This window comes from Limulus polyphemus, unplaced genomic scaffold (assembly GCF_000517525.1).
Source record: "Limulus polyphemus unplaced genomic scaffold, Limulus_polyphemus-2.1.2 Scaffold1285, whole genome shotgun sequence".
Classification (NCBI taxonomy): Eukaryota; Metazoa; Arthropoda; class Merostomata; order Xiphosura; family Limulidae; genus Limulus; species Limulus polyphemus.
The window spans coordinates 66,050-80,133 of record NW_013666895.1 but is presented as its reverse complement, the minus strand read 5'-3'; the positions used below and the strand labels follow the sequence as shown (position 1 = coordinate 80,133).

Below are 14,084 nucleotides of genomic sequence, written 5' to 3'. Positions count from 1 at the left end.
CGTAATAGCAAAAAAAAAACAAAAAAAAAAAAAAAAAAAAGAAAAAGACAATTATTTAAAGTTCTAGATATAACTACGATAACCAATAGTGTAACGAATTTTAATACATACATTTGACTTGTTTTGAATATATTATTTTAAAATCAGTGGATTTTATGCTGTCTGTATATTGTTGAAATATATCACCAACAAGTCACAGGCACCTACTGTAAAGAATCATGGCCCTATAAAACCTAACACAAACCTGTCTGTTTTCTCCATTGTCAGGAGGTGCCGAAGGATGAACAGGAGATGTGGTGAAAGCTGTAGGTGGTGGGTAGCTTGCGCCTGTAAATAAGTAATGAAACAAAAGTTGAGGTCTCGTATATTAAATCAGTACATAAAATAATTGTAATATTCTTGACAAAAGTTATTAAATAGACTAAGATGGTGACAATGTAGAGCAAATAAATAAATGATTGTTAAAAGTCTAGTTAAAAATTACCTCAAATACTGACTTAAAGTAAAATATTATTACATTTGTTAAATGTCACAGAACTTACACTCAGTATGCTTAGTGATAGAAGAATGAATCTTCAATTGTTCAAATATCAAATATCTTACATGCATTAACACCAATATTTTGTGATCTTTCACATTACTTAATTTTTTATTTTTGTTTTCAATATTAAAGTAATAGTGTTCATCAACAATTAGATGAAACTAAAGTTAATTTTTCAAATGTATAAATTTTCATAACTTTGCACACATCACTTGTTATTAATTGTTAAAAGCAAAGTACAAGGAACCTGCAGGAAACTTGACAAATAAAATAGTTTTATACAAAGATTTTCAGGAATTATATAACCTGATTTTAAAAACAGTTTTTGGACCTCTGAACTTTTATATATACACCACCACCTCTTTTAGACTAGATTTTCTCCACCTGTATAGCTTAGTTTAAGATATGACAGCAGTGAAGCTTGAAGGTAGCTATCATTAGATGAGATTTTCTCCACCTGTATAGCTTAGTTTAAGATATGATTTGAAGCTTCACTGCTGCATCTAATGATAGCTATAGATTTTCTCCACCTGTATAGCTTAGTTTAAGATATGATTTGAAGCTTCACTGCTGCATCTAATGATAGCTATAGATTTTCTCCACCTGTATAACTTAGTTTAAGATACGACTTCAAGCTTCACTGCTGCATGTAGTGATGACTATACTCTCTCCACATGAACATCTTAGTTTAACCTTACCGAGACAGGTCTTCCTATGGTTACAGGTCAAAGGCTACGTCATTGCATTTGTAGACTCCCATCCAAACTTTATTGAACTGCTATTTTATGAGTGCATGTCAATAAGTTTGGTATCAAATTGTAGATTATAATTCAAGTTTTAGTATTATATATTAGTTAATTTCCTAATTTAAAAGTAAATATGAAAATAAAAAATCCTACATATCGATTTTTGTGTGTCACATGGTACATTTAATTCAGCATTGGTTCAAATTAGATGTTTGTGATGTCCAAATACAAAGTCTATAGTTTCTTACGAATTAGATACTCAAATTATCAATATTGACAAGCTAGAATATAAGATAAGAACCTCCTATATTTTCTGTTTTCTGAGATACTAATATATTTCTTGAATCAACCAAGGTGGCTCTGCCCAACTCTTCCATTTTTGAAAATACTTGCTTACATACACCAACTTTGCCCTACAATGTGTGTATAACCAATCAAAAGCTCAGAATGTCCCCCTTGGTTTTCTCAGCCTCTGTAAAGTACTTGCACAAGAAACTTTCTTTTCTTGCTTAATTCCAAGCAGTACGGTAAAACATTATTGAGCTAAAAAAATCATATTTTTTAAGACCCAAATACAGCTTAGTTACTAAGCTTGATAAATTATAGTGGAATGCTGTGTTATTGAAATAGTAATTTATGATTTTTTGTTATTTAAAAAGGCCTATATAAAACAAAATGTTTTTTTTGTTTTACATCCTCTATGTGAGGATGCAGCAGATAAGCACAAAGTTTGTAAGTATTGTTTTCTATACATCTTTATTTACTGTTCTATATTTTTAAAAAATTATATGAAATATTAGAATTTATTTGTAAACAGCAATAATTTATATCTTTATATAACATATTATACCACCAATATGTGGCTGTATTTTACAAAATAGTAGTCCACTAGAACACAGCCAGTTTTATATTCTTGGATACGTTAACATGAGTGCACATGCTCCGAGTCATTGCAACTTCTATAATGTTAGTCACACACAGCTGAAAGGTCAATAAAATACAAATAATAAATATATATAGATGTATAATGTTATGAGATTTAAGCTATTTTAACTAAACATTTGTGTTTTCGTGTTATAATTTGTAGTAATTCTAACACAAAAAAAGCCCTAATTTATATCTATTTTCTAATTTTTTATGATGGTTACAAGGTCAGTCAAATGGATTAAATCTGTATAGAGATACAAGAGTGAAAATAACAGATAACATATAAAGTTTTTCTAATAAAAATGTTTGATAATAATCTGGAGGTTATAAAGATTTTGCATGTGAAATTTGAAAATTATCTGATGCATAAAAGTATTTTTAATCTTAAAATCAAAATTACTTTGCATGTTGGATAGTCAACATTTGAAAATAAAAAATGCATGAGCTAATCACTGCTTAAAAAAATCTTAAAATTTGATAAAAAAAATTGATATTTTGCATACGAAAGCCTTGTAATGTTTACTGATAATTTGCAAATTTCATGAAGATACTCTTACTGCATTCAAAGTTATAACATAAAAACTAAAACAAGCACAAAATGGTTACGAGGTCAGTCCCGGGGACTGAGCCCATAGTGAGAGAGTTAAGTTACAACTTAAGCTTCACTGTTACATGAAGTGATTGTTATAGTCCTTCTCCACCTGAACAGCTTAGTTTAGGTTACAACTGGAGCTTCAAGTTGCATGTAGTGATGGCTATAACTTCCTCCACGTGTACAGCTTAGTTTAGGTTACAACTTAAGCTTCATTATTGCATGTAATGATGGTTAGACTTTCTCCACCTGTACAGCTTAGTTTAGTTTACAACTTAAGCTTCATTATTGCATGTAATGATGGTTAGACTTTCTCCACCTGAACAGCTTAGTTTAAGTTATGACATCAAGCTTCACCACAGCATGTAATGATGGATATAACATCCTCCACGTGTACAGCTTAGTTTAGGTTACAAATTTAGCTTCACTGCAGCCTGTAATGATGGCTATAGACTTTCTCTACCTGTATATTTCAGTTGAATTTACAAATTAAGTTTTATTGGTTCAAACACTTTTTGTGAATGATGAAATATCTCCTTTTAACTCATTTGGTACCTAATAGGGATTCAATACACATTCCTCTATAGCTACCCTTACACAGGCATTAACACTGCCTATTAACTCAGCTCATTAAGTAGTAGTGGTTAAATTCTTGTTAGGTCTATGTCATCCATCTTGAAATTCTCCCTTAATGGATTCAGCTATACAGTTCAGTTGCATGGAGGTGCTTGACAGAATTAAACAGAGGACTATTTAGTCTCAGAAGCAAATTGTTTGGTCTTGCAACCCAGCATTTCCACAGGAATTGGAAAGCTGTGCCAATGTTTCATAAGTACAGCACTATAATTCTTCTTCTATGAATATATGTAAGATACTTGCATTAGGCTCTCATGTGAAGCACATTTCCAAAACAAATACATGGTCAGCCAAGCCATCATGTGCCTGAATACTTCAAAGCAGATAACTGACCAAGAAGCCACTGTAGTTATGAGCATGCAACAGTCAGCATCAGCTCATCAACATCATTCTTAATCTTCCATTCCTCCCGAGCTTTAGGAGAAACCCTAATTTAACAGTTAGCATCTTTAAGTCTCCACAAAGGAGACTTGCACCAATTGTGTCCCATTGCTGCACTAACCAAAAGTTGCTCTCATTCCTCTGCCATGTCTCCTTAGCTCATGTCACAGACTTATTTATCCACTGAAATGGGAAATCACTAGATGCTATCTTGACCCAGGAGTGATGGAGGGTCTTCAAACCTCTAGCACATTAGCATACAGCCAATAAATCATTACTAATTACTATTCTCATTATGATTATCTTCATACATTTCTATGTTCTTATTAAAACTACATCATGGACAAGGAATCAAAAACACTACCAAAGAACAACAGCTGAATGGTTTAGTGATGAAGTGGGAACACTTAAGCAAATGCATAACAGAAAACCCAAGTTTTTATTCTACAGTTATAATTAAAGTTTGCAGAATTAATCTCATGGAAATTACCAGTAGAAATGAAGGATAACTCACACATGATTGAAAATTAATAAACTGGAGTGTAGAAAATACACCTTTTTAACAAAACTTGAAATATTATAATAATCATCTTATAAGAACATGTTGTCCCCTTTTATTCTTTCTTATCAATAAACAAGTTTCTTCAACACATAAATTAAGTGAAGAAATCCTCAGTTTTTGCTGATACAGTACAGTTAAAATTCAGGTAGCAAGAGAAATACACATACAGACCTGAGACAGGGAAAGGTACAGCTGGTTGAAAGCACTCAGAAAATCCAGCAGAGTGTGTAGCATAAGGTGGGCACATGTAATTAGCCATTTGAGGAGGGTTACCATACACTGGAGGTCCTGAGACTGGAGGATACCCTTGATATTGCTCTGTCTGGGAATTGCTGCTATAGCCTGGATATCCGAGCACTGGTGGATACCCTTGGTATCCCCCTGGTCGAGGAGTGCCATAATAGCAGTGTGTGCCAGAGGGAGGGTATGCAACATATCCACCAACAGGAAATGAGCCTCCAAGACCACTTGTTGAGGGAGGTCCTCCTCCATATCCTGATGCTAAAGGGTATGGAAGATAATTCATCTGCTGAGAAAGAGCACCTGTCACTACTGGTGGTCCACTAGCTTGGGGACAACTCTGATAATTGGCTGATGACTGAGCCTGTTGTTGTTGTTGTTGGGGTCCCTGTTGTTGGTCACTGTTGTAAAATCAATAATTATTTAAAAACAATTAAAAAGTGTGCATAACATAAATACTCACAAATGTTAGGATAATCTGATTTAAAGGCATATCTACATGAAATATAAAGGATATGTACCATGGGTAAAAAGTCTTAAAAATTTCATTTGTTACAAACTTTGGAGTACATAATTTTTTTTAAATAAACTTCATAAGGTACAGAAAATGAAAGGTTATACTGTAGTAACTTAAAATTCAGCTGCCTGGCTTTTAGAATTTTGAACAAGTGAATTACTGAAAGCACCAACAATCAAACAGGACAGCTGTATTACATGCTTTCTTGTTAAATATAAATAATGTGCTTAGTTATAACTACATTGCAGTCCTCTGAAAAAAAAAAAATATAGAGCATCAAACATTCTTAGAATTCATCAAAACATTTAAAACTGGGACTTAGTTTTTGGAACTGCTTAGATTATTAGTGTTTCAGAGTTGTTTTTAAATTTATTACTAAAAAGACTTAATATTAACAGCAGTAGTAGTAGTTTCGTATGGTGTTTCTCACACCTCTAAATTCTTTTGGAGGTGAGTATCCAGGAGTTGGACTGGCGTCCTAGTCAGGACACTGGGCGAGCATGTTTTGGTGTGACGGGGATTTGAACCCGCGACCTGCAGATTGCGAGTCGAGTGCCCTAACCACCTAGCCATGCCGGGCCTACATATTAACAGTTTAAAGCATAATTTATTATTTTTTGTTATAAAAATTGTTTTTCATTGCTTCCATGGTTATAAAATATATTCTGTTTTGTAGTCAAAATCTGCTCTTGAAGAGATTGAAAGAGATGCTCTGTACAGAAAATCAAGGTTAATTAATATCTTAAAATAGAATGAAAACAAAAAAAACATTGTCCAGATGAACTGAAATATCAGTAAACAGAGAAAATACAGAACAATGCTGAAACCAATAAATATATATATATATGAAAGCTATAGTCAAAATTAGTTGCATGACTTAGAATATACAATTATTCCAAGAGTTAATAATAAATATTTCAAGTTAAATGTGAAAGTAATCAATTCAGTTTATTCAATCATCTCATACAAACCTAAAATAAAAATCTGTTTCAGCAAATTAGAGCATTGAAAGTTTGTGTTTTAATTTAAACACTGCATTAACTACATCAGAACTGTGTGGTAGAAAAACAATCTTTTTCTAGTCATTAGGGACAGCTGCACATAGAATAGATCCCAAGTAATGACATTACAATATCACATGTACCTACTAATAAATAACAATTGTTAATAACCTCAGCTGGTTCATTTCTATAAGTATAATAGTTAACTAAGTGGTCATGATGCAAGTTTGTTACTTAATGCTAGTATGTTTTTATATAATAAAAATCCTATCACGTAACATTCCTTAAGTTGTGTTTTATGGTAAGACTACAGTTATACATAATAAAACATGGATTGCCAGAAATGAAAAGCATAGCCACTTCAGAACTATAGGGTTGGTGGTTATAATATAAGATGTCGAACTAAATAGCTTAATAGAGTGGTATTTAATATGGGAAATGGTTCTGGAATTTTATTAAAAATATAATTATGAAGAAGTTAAAAATCTGACTGTAAAACTGTCACAACAGATGTTTTTAAATCTGTTGTGCTAACTAACATGGAAGAAAATTCATAAACTCATGAGATTAGTTTCATTCAGGTTTCCTCAAAGCCAACCTGTGGTCTGGATATATTGAAAAAAGTTTGTGGCTTTATACCCTCTCCCTCCACCAGAAGAAAAAGGGTCCTGCTGCAGTCAAATTAGTAGCATAGCTACTGATCCACCACCAAATTCTTAACTCAAGATTATAATGATCTTGAAGTTCACTTTATATCTTATACATGTGCTTCATTTAATATTCATTATTAACCATTTTATTGAAATTTTAGGCTTAAACAAGCTGCACAAATTAAAAATCTATTTCAAACATTTAACTTCTCTGACTTTTACTAATCATTTTTGAAACATATTTTACGAATAATTTTTTTTCCGTAAATTTCTTATAACTTACCTTTTACATCGTCGAAAACAAAAGTATATACACAGGGTTAAGATTAACAGAACAACCACGATCGCAGCAACCAGTGGCCATTTTGATAATTCAAACTTCATGTGTTCATATGTAGGAGAGTTCCTTGTTTCCAAAACTCTGACATCATTATTTTTACCTGAAAATTGAACATAAAATATATATATATATATATATATGTACTACCCATAAACCTGCTCAACATTTGTTCATTATTTTCTATCAGTACATTCATGGTAACGCATTACAATAGTTAACTTTAATGTTAACAAATTTGTTTATATATAATTCAATTTCTGTGTAGCACCAACAGCCTAAATCATATATAAAGAATAAAGAAAAATTACAAACACTTTAACAGTTTTTAAATAGATGAAAGTACATGAAATATTCGTTTTAAACTGGTTAAACTGATTTTTCCACATGGATTGTAGATGGAGAAATTGAATGTGGGAGAGAGAAAGGCATGATGTGAACAACCAGTTCCAAAGAGTACAGCCAAAGAAAAAACAAGAAGGACGACTGGTCTACAAAAATGGTTTCCACTTGGACACAAAATGGCCCAACCTTTCATATACAAGATCCACAAAAAGAAGAGGTATCTTGGAAGATATCAAATATTGGTGGCTGGTCAAGAAGATGCATGTAAGCACAAATTAGAAAAGCTTTAGACACTTGCGAGTCTAATGAACCTTTGGTCAAACCAGAGGAGATAAATTAGTAAGAAAAGAGCTAGAACATAATCCCCATACACAAGATCCCAAGAGCAAATAGAAAAAGATACAACCACAGACATCTTACTTTCCAGAGAAAGAAATCTAACACTACAAAACTAGCCAAAACCTCTGATGTACACAAAGGCCTCAAAAGTATGTAAGCACAATGCCTGTTGTAACAAACAAATCAGAAAGTATATCAGCTCACTCACAAGTCAAATAATGCAAATGTCGTGTTTACAAGAAAACTGTGGAATAAAAGAGATAAAGTAAAGAAAACAAAGAAACTGTTCAAAACTTAGCCTCTCCTGAAAAGATTCTGTTAAAATCAGAATATCTCGCAATGAAAAAACAAACAAACATAATAAGACTCTTAAAGTAAATGAGAAAGAAATGAACAAAAAGCATGGACTCTAAGCAACAAAAAAGTTAACATTTTTCTAAATTGAAAATGTATTTCCAATAATACTTACCCCTGCTGACACTTATAGCTATTACTCGACCACCAGGGTTTCTTTTTTGCCCATCTAAGCATTGGTCTGATTTTTTCTCACTTGCTCCAGTCTTTTATACCCCATTCAATAGGACTTGGCAATATCTTTCTCATGATACTCTCCACTTACGTCAATGCACCCTTTATCTTGGTACTGTTTATAAGTACCTCATTCAGATAATTTTATCACTTTGTCGAGACTGACACCATCCCAGTCTCTAATACCGGCTCTTAGTGGGGAGGAACAGTGGGAGAGTGTCAGCAGAAGTAAGTATTATTGGAAATACATTTTCAATTTAGGAAAATGTTAACTTCCAAAACATACCTCAACTGACACTTTTAGCTTGAATCCCACACTGAGAAAGTGGAGGGGCCTGTGCGGGCATTAACCATACAGAATGCATCTGCATAGATCAACAGATCATGGGTGTACCATGATAAGACTGATGTCTGAGAGGGGGAACCACACTACAACTAGAACAGGTATGCTCTTTACTCTGAACTTAGTTCCTGTATCAAGGGTGGAATTGCACGAGTGATCACCACTATAGACCAGCCCCAACCAGATAGCTCAGGTTCCACTACTTGGGGTTGGAATTAAGGGGTTTTAGTCTCAATATCCCACGTTAGTGGCTTGGGCAATTGGACCCCATTACTTATGTGTGTGTGTATATATATATATATACATACAGATAGATAGATATATAGAGAGATAGATATAGATACTATTGATTGAATCTCAACCTGCAGCCACAGAGTGATGCATTACAAAAAATAGAATCACGATGAGAAAATAAGCAACACCAAAGCAGACAAACCTTCTCCTCCACCTGAAGAAACCCAAAAGGCAACACTAAGTTGGGGAGTGAAGATGAATGTTCATAATTCTAGACTGGATAATTTCTGTTCCTTTGTTTTGGTTTAACATACAACTTAGTGGGCAAAGAGCATTCCACTTGCCTCCAGAATTATGGGGAGGATTTGGAACAACTGTGCTCAACCAAGGACCCAGGATGGGACCACTCTGTGTTCAGAATTATGAGGAGAGTGGAAGAATTCACTCTGACACTCTGGAGGAAAGCCTCTGTCCACCATCCTAGTGACTGGAAACTGGGTATGGGTAAGGATTCCTTAGCTCCACTAGTAGAATCTTGGGGAGTAAATCCAATTGGGGAGTCCTGAGGAACAGTGCTCTGGAAACAGTGCAGGAGGGTTCAACTTCCTCTCAATACAACATTGCTGATATGTATATCATTATTGTTGATAAAAGTGTCTTTCTGACAAAACAGAAACTGAGACAGATACCTGTAAACCTTAGAAATACCCTGTGAAAGACAGCATAACTTCTATGCCAGAAGCTTGAGCTTCTGGATAGCTGGGTGTCCCATATCAGATCATGGCTGCCTACACAGCGAGAGTCTAAAAAGAAGTGGAAGAGTTGGACACATCAGAAGGAATCACAGCAGAAGAAACCCGGGTGTAGCAGTCAATCTGGTGCTATCAACAGGATTTGACAATGGGTTGGAATAAATCATATTTCGTACCCTGGGTAACATATGAAGTGGAGAGAAGGTTGAGAGTGGTAATCCTGTCCTGTCCAGACAGAAAGGATCTATTGCCTAAGCCCAAAGATAAGGTACTGGAGAAGACCACATTGCCAGCAGTTGGGTGATCCAATGAGAGGACAACCCACCAATTAGAGTTGAAAAATGAGATCCAATCCAACTGAACTTTGCAATGTAACATCTATTCTGTAGGGAGAATCTGTTTAGATTGAGACAATGGACCTGCTACCACAGGCATCACCCATGGAACATGGCAAGGTAGAAGGGTGGTAAGATAAGACTAGTCCCAAGAAAGAAGGTCCAAAATTCGAAAAATAAGGATCCCTATACCACATACCTCCTTGATGAGAAACATACGACACCACCACGGAATAGTCAGAATGATGCCTGATGATTTACCTTTTGAGAAGCCCAGCCCCATGAAAACTTGCCTGTTGATGAGGAAGAAGAATGAAAACATTATGTGGGAAATCCTCGTCGTCCGTGCATAAACCCTGGAATTCCTGATTGTTTGGTTTATGCACTCCATTCATGAAGAGAATGGAACTTTGGATAAGGTGGCAGTAGAGGAACTCAAATCATAGTAGTATTTCAACTTAACAACCTCTTGAGATCAAAAAATGATCCTGACTAAAAAACTGGGGAAACCAGTAAATAGATGTGTATGATCCTTGGTCACTTAAAGACCAATAAAAGGGACCACTGGTGTTCTTGTCCTAAAGGCACAAATGATGTGAGTGATGCCCTCATTCTGAGAAGAGAAAGAACTATCCATGAAGTGGGAGAAGGAAAGGTGAGTAAGATTGTGGCATTCTATTCTATAGCTTGAGCAGAATGAGAGACAGCTGAGGCCGACTGAGAGATGAGATGAAAAATAAAAATAAACCTAGATTGATGACATATTGAGTTGGAGCAAGAATAGGTGTTGCAGTCCCAAAATTAGAATTAGAATGTGATGGTCTAACAATTGGCAAGATGGTGCCAGCAGTAACCAGTCATCCATGGAATGGTGTGTGCATAGTACGATGAAATGACGGGGATGAGGAAAAAAAAACTCATACAAAATGGCAGAAACCATGCAAAGCATATGCGAGTCCAAAGGAAAAAAACCCAGAATGGCAGTACCAGATTATTGTGCACCACAAATGTCAATAGCGGTGGGACTCCACCGCTTAGGCAAAGTGCAGTTGGGAGTCAACTACAACCAAGTTGGACATCTACAATCGCAGTAAAAAAAATCAACACAGATTGAAGAATGATTAACTTGTGAACTTTGGAGAATCTACAAATTGATAGAGACAAGGAGGATCAATGACTGGACATCAATCTCCTGTCTGCATAGGTCCAACAACTTTGAAGAACTAGCCCGACTCTCTCTCACTACCCTCAGATCAACCAGACTCAGATAAACCTAGAACTAAGTTCCAAATCCTGATGAACTGTGAAAGAAGGAAACCATACAGGTCGGGTGGATAATAATGGGGAAGATGTGGACTGAATGACCAATTGTGATCAGCAGAGCTCCTGGACCTATGATTAAGGTTACCACACGTCCAGAAATTCTTGGAACTTCACAGCCCATGAAGGTATATAATAATCACAACGCTGCTGCCGATCCGACAAAGCAGTCAAAACCTTGGATATAGACAGAATCAATTCTGAGTACCAATGTACCGAGAGGCTGATGTCGGGAGTTCACAAATAGAGGTGGAACTATGACCCCATGTAGGATCCGATGAAGTTCGAGATTCCAACAACAACTGGGAGGAATGTAGAAGCCAAAAATTGAACCAACGTGCATACTAACAATGGATCCAGCTCATCATCAATGAAGCTGGTCATCCTGAGAGTTTTCCAACAAAGAAGTGAAAGGAAACAAAATGTTGAATTTGAGTTGTAAATCCATAGACTTACTTTGTCCCATTAAGAGAAATAGACCTATATAGGTGAATTAAACTCCACCTTAGAACCCCAAAATTCGAGGAGCAGATTTATTATTGGAGAGTTGTAAAAATGCCTCCACCTGGTAGTGGTAGGACAATGTGTCGCATAAGGCCTAACTTTCCATTCATGTAACTAAAAAGTAAAGTGTATATGGATAGAAAAACACAAAAAAATTCGCTCCCTGACCTTTCAGCCATCAAGTAAGTTACAGGCTCAAAAGCAACTGGAAAAAGCCCAAAACATCACACACTCAAAGAACCAACAGAAGGAAAACAAATCAAAGGCAGGTTATCCCAGAGTGGCCTCATTTTCGTTTTGTTTTGATGTGTTGATTATCATTGATTGGAACAGCATTTTGTCAGGTAAAGTAAGTTGTTTAGTTATAGCAAAGTAACTTCAGGCCATTTGCTGTGTCCACCCTCGGGAATCGAACCTCGGACCCCAATGCTGTGAGACCAAAAACTTACCACTGTCCCACAGGTGGGCTGAAAATCCAACAGATTACAATTAGACAGAGGAAAATGCAAATCTAAAGTCTCTCCAAAATGTCACCCTTAATTGCAGCTTCAGAGCCCCTCCAGAGGACCGTCACAGATCCGAATATATGTTTCCATCTCACTATGAATAAGATCACTGACAGTCTCAACCCAAAGTGAATCCCCCTCGCCTGATTGTTGTGCAATGCTAGATATCAGAGCAGGGGCATAGCAAAAGTTATCAGCACCAGGGGGCAAAGACACTTCTGGCACCCCCACCTCTGAAATGTTTTGATTATTTGTTTTGTGACTCATTACCCACTTAATGACAATAACATAAAGAATTAATTACCACCTTACACGGGCCTAAAATAAAGTCACAATATAACATCTCACAATATATCATAACTGTAAACCTGGAACTAATGAAGTATAGCCTATTAGGTATACTTACATAATTTGTAAACCATTTTGTCATTTATGTCATCCAGTATTGTTCAAAGTCACATAGCTAGAGTAATCTTTCAAGCATGCAGAATAAATTTCTGTTATATCCCTAGTTTTGAAACTTATGTTTTATATGAGAAGCCAGTCACTTGTGGTGTACATGGATTATAAAACAGATTGATAAAATACTACTTAAGCTTATAAATAACAAATTTTATTACTTTAAAAAAACTGTACATATACTTAACTAGATCTTGTACAGGTAGCATTCTGGTATTCATGGTTACATTATATGAACCTTTCATGCTTTTGCTGCTGCAAATGCATCAATTAAACTATCAAAATTTAAGGTATTAAGTACGTCTTTTTCAATACTTAATATTTCCAAGTTACTAAGTCATTCTTGAGTCACTGAGGTTCTCAAGTATGTAAGAATTAATTTCAGCTTGCTGAAGAACCTTTCACAACTAGCAATAGAAACCCCAATTGTTAACAAAATCTGCAATACAATTCTTAAATCTGGGAAAACATCTTAACCATATGAAATTATAAATGTTAGCAAATCAGTTGCAACCATTGATTCAGGAAAATCGGTCTGTGTTCTTTTAGTTATCAACATTCTACAGTCATTAATTTCTCTGTACAATTCTGGTCCATCAATATCACCTGGATAGCTCTTTGCTAAGTCAGAACATTTTTCTTGCAATTTTCTGTCTTTGAAATCTCCAGAAACAATATTTTGCACATCTAGTATAAATCCAAACTGTGAATCTAAATCTAGTAAGCGAGAAAATCTTCCTGTTATTTCTGTAATCAAGCGATCAATTTCCTGTTCAGCAGTCAATCCAGCATCAGCTGCATTTTCACCTGGCATTCGTTTACAACGTATTTTTCTTCTTTCAATGGTCTTTCACATTGATTCTTGCCCACTTTAAGTGCTTCTTGACAGGACTTTTCACGTGATTCTATCAATTTCTCATTCAAAGAATCAAGATCAGCAGCTACTTCTCTAAAATTCATTTTGGGGTCCTGAATACATTTCTGCACTTGAGTGATAGATGATAAAAGATTTCTCCAAAAATGCAAAAGTAAAAGAAAATCAAATGTAAGCATGTGTTGCAGAATGTTATGAGCACCACATTTTGTTTCAGCCGTGTTGTCATTCTCACTTCATTGCTCTAACAGTCCTAGCAATTCAACCAGTTTTTCATGTACAACTTTTACTGCCTTTTCTCTTGCACTCCACCGTCTTTCTGACTCACACTTGACAGAGATCTTAAACTCTTCTGCAGTTCGTCCCATCGAGTTGTTGAATGAGCAAAGAAATTATAAATGGCTTCAATTATACC

At 35.2% G+C, this 14,084-nt stretch overlaps 1 protein-coding gene across 3 annotated transcripts in view; it reads right to left on the bottom strand.

The window, feature by feature from the left end:
- LOC111086643 overlaps nt 1-14,084 on the bottom strand; it is a 46,048-nt gene that overhangs the window by 9,719 nt on the left and 22,245 nt on the right. For all 3 annotated transcript variants that reach the window (XM_022390334.1, XM_022390335.1, XM_022390333.1), the window contains exons 5-7: nt 7,077-7,233; nt 4,557-5,026; nt 245-327 (exon numbers count right to left, since the gene is read on the bottom strand). In XM_022390334.1, the coding sequence (XP_022246042.1) occupies nt 245-327; nt 4,557-5,026; nt 7,077-7,233 (710 nt within the window). The remainder of the gene's footprint in view (nt 1-244; nt 328-4,556; nt 5,027-7,076; nt 7,234-14,084) is intronic.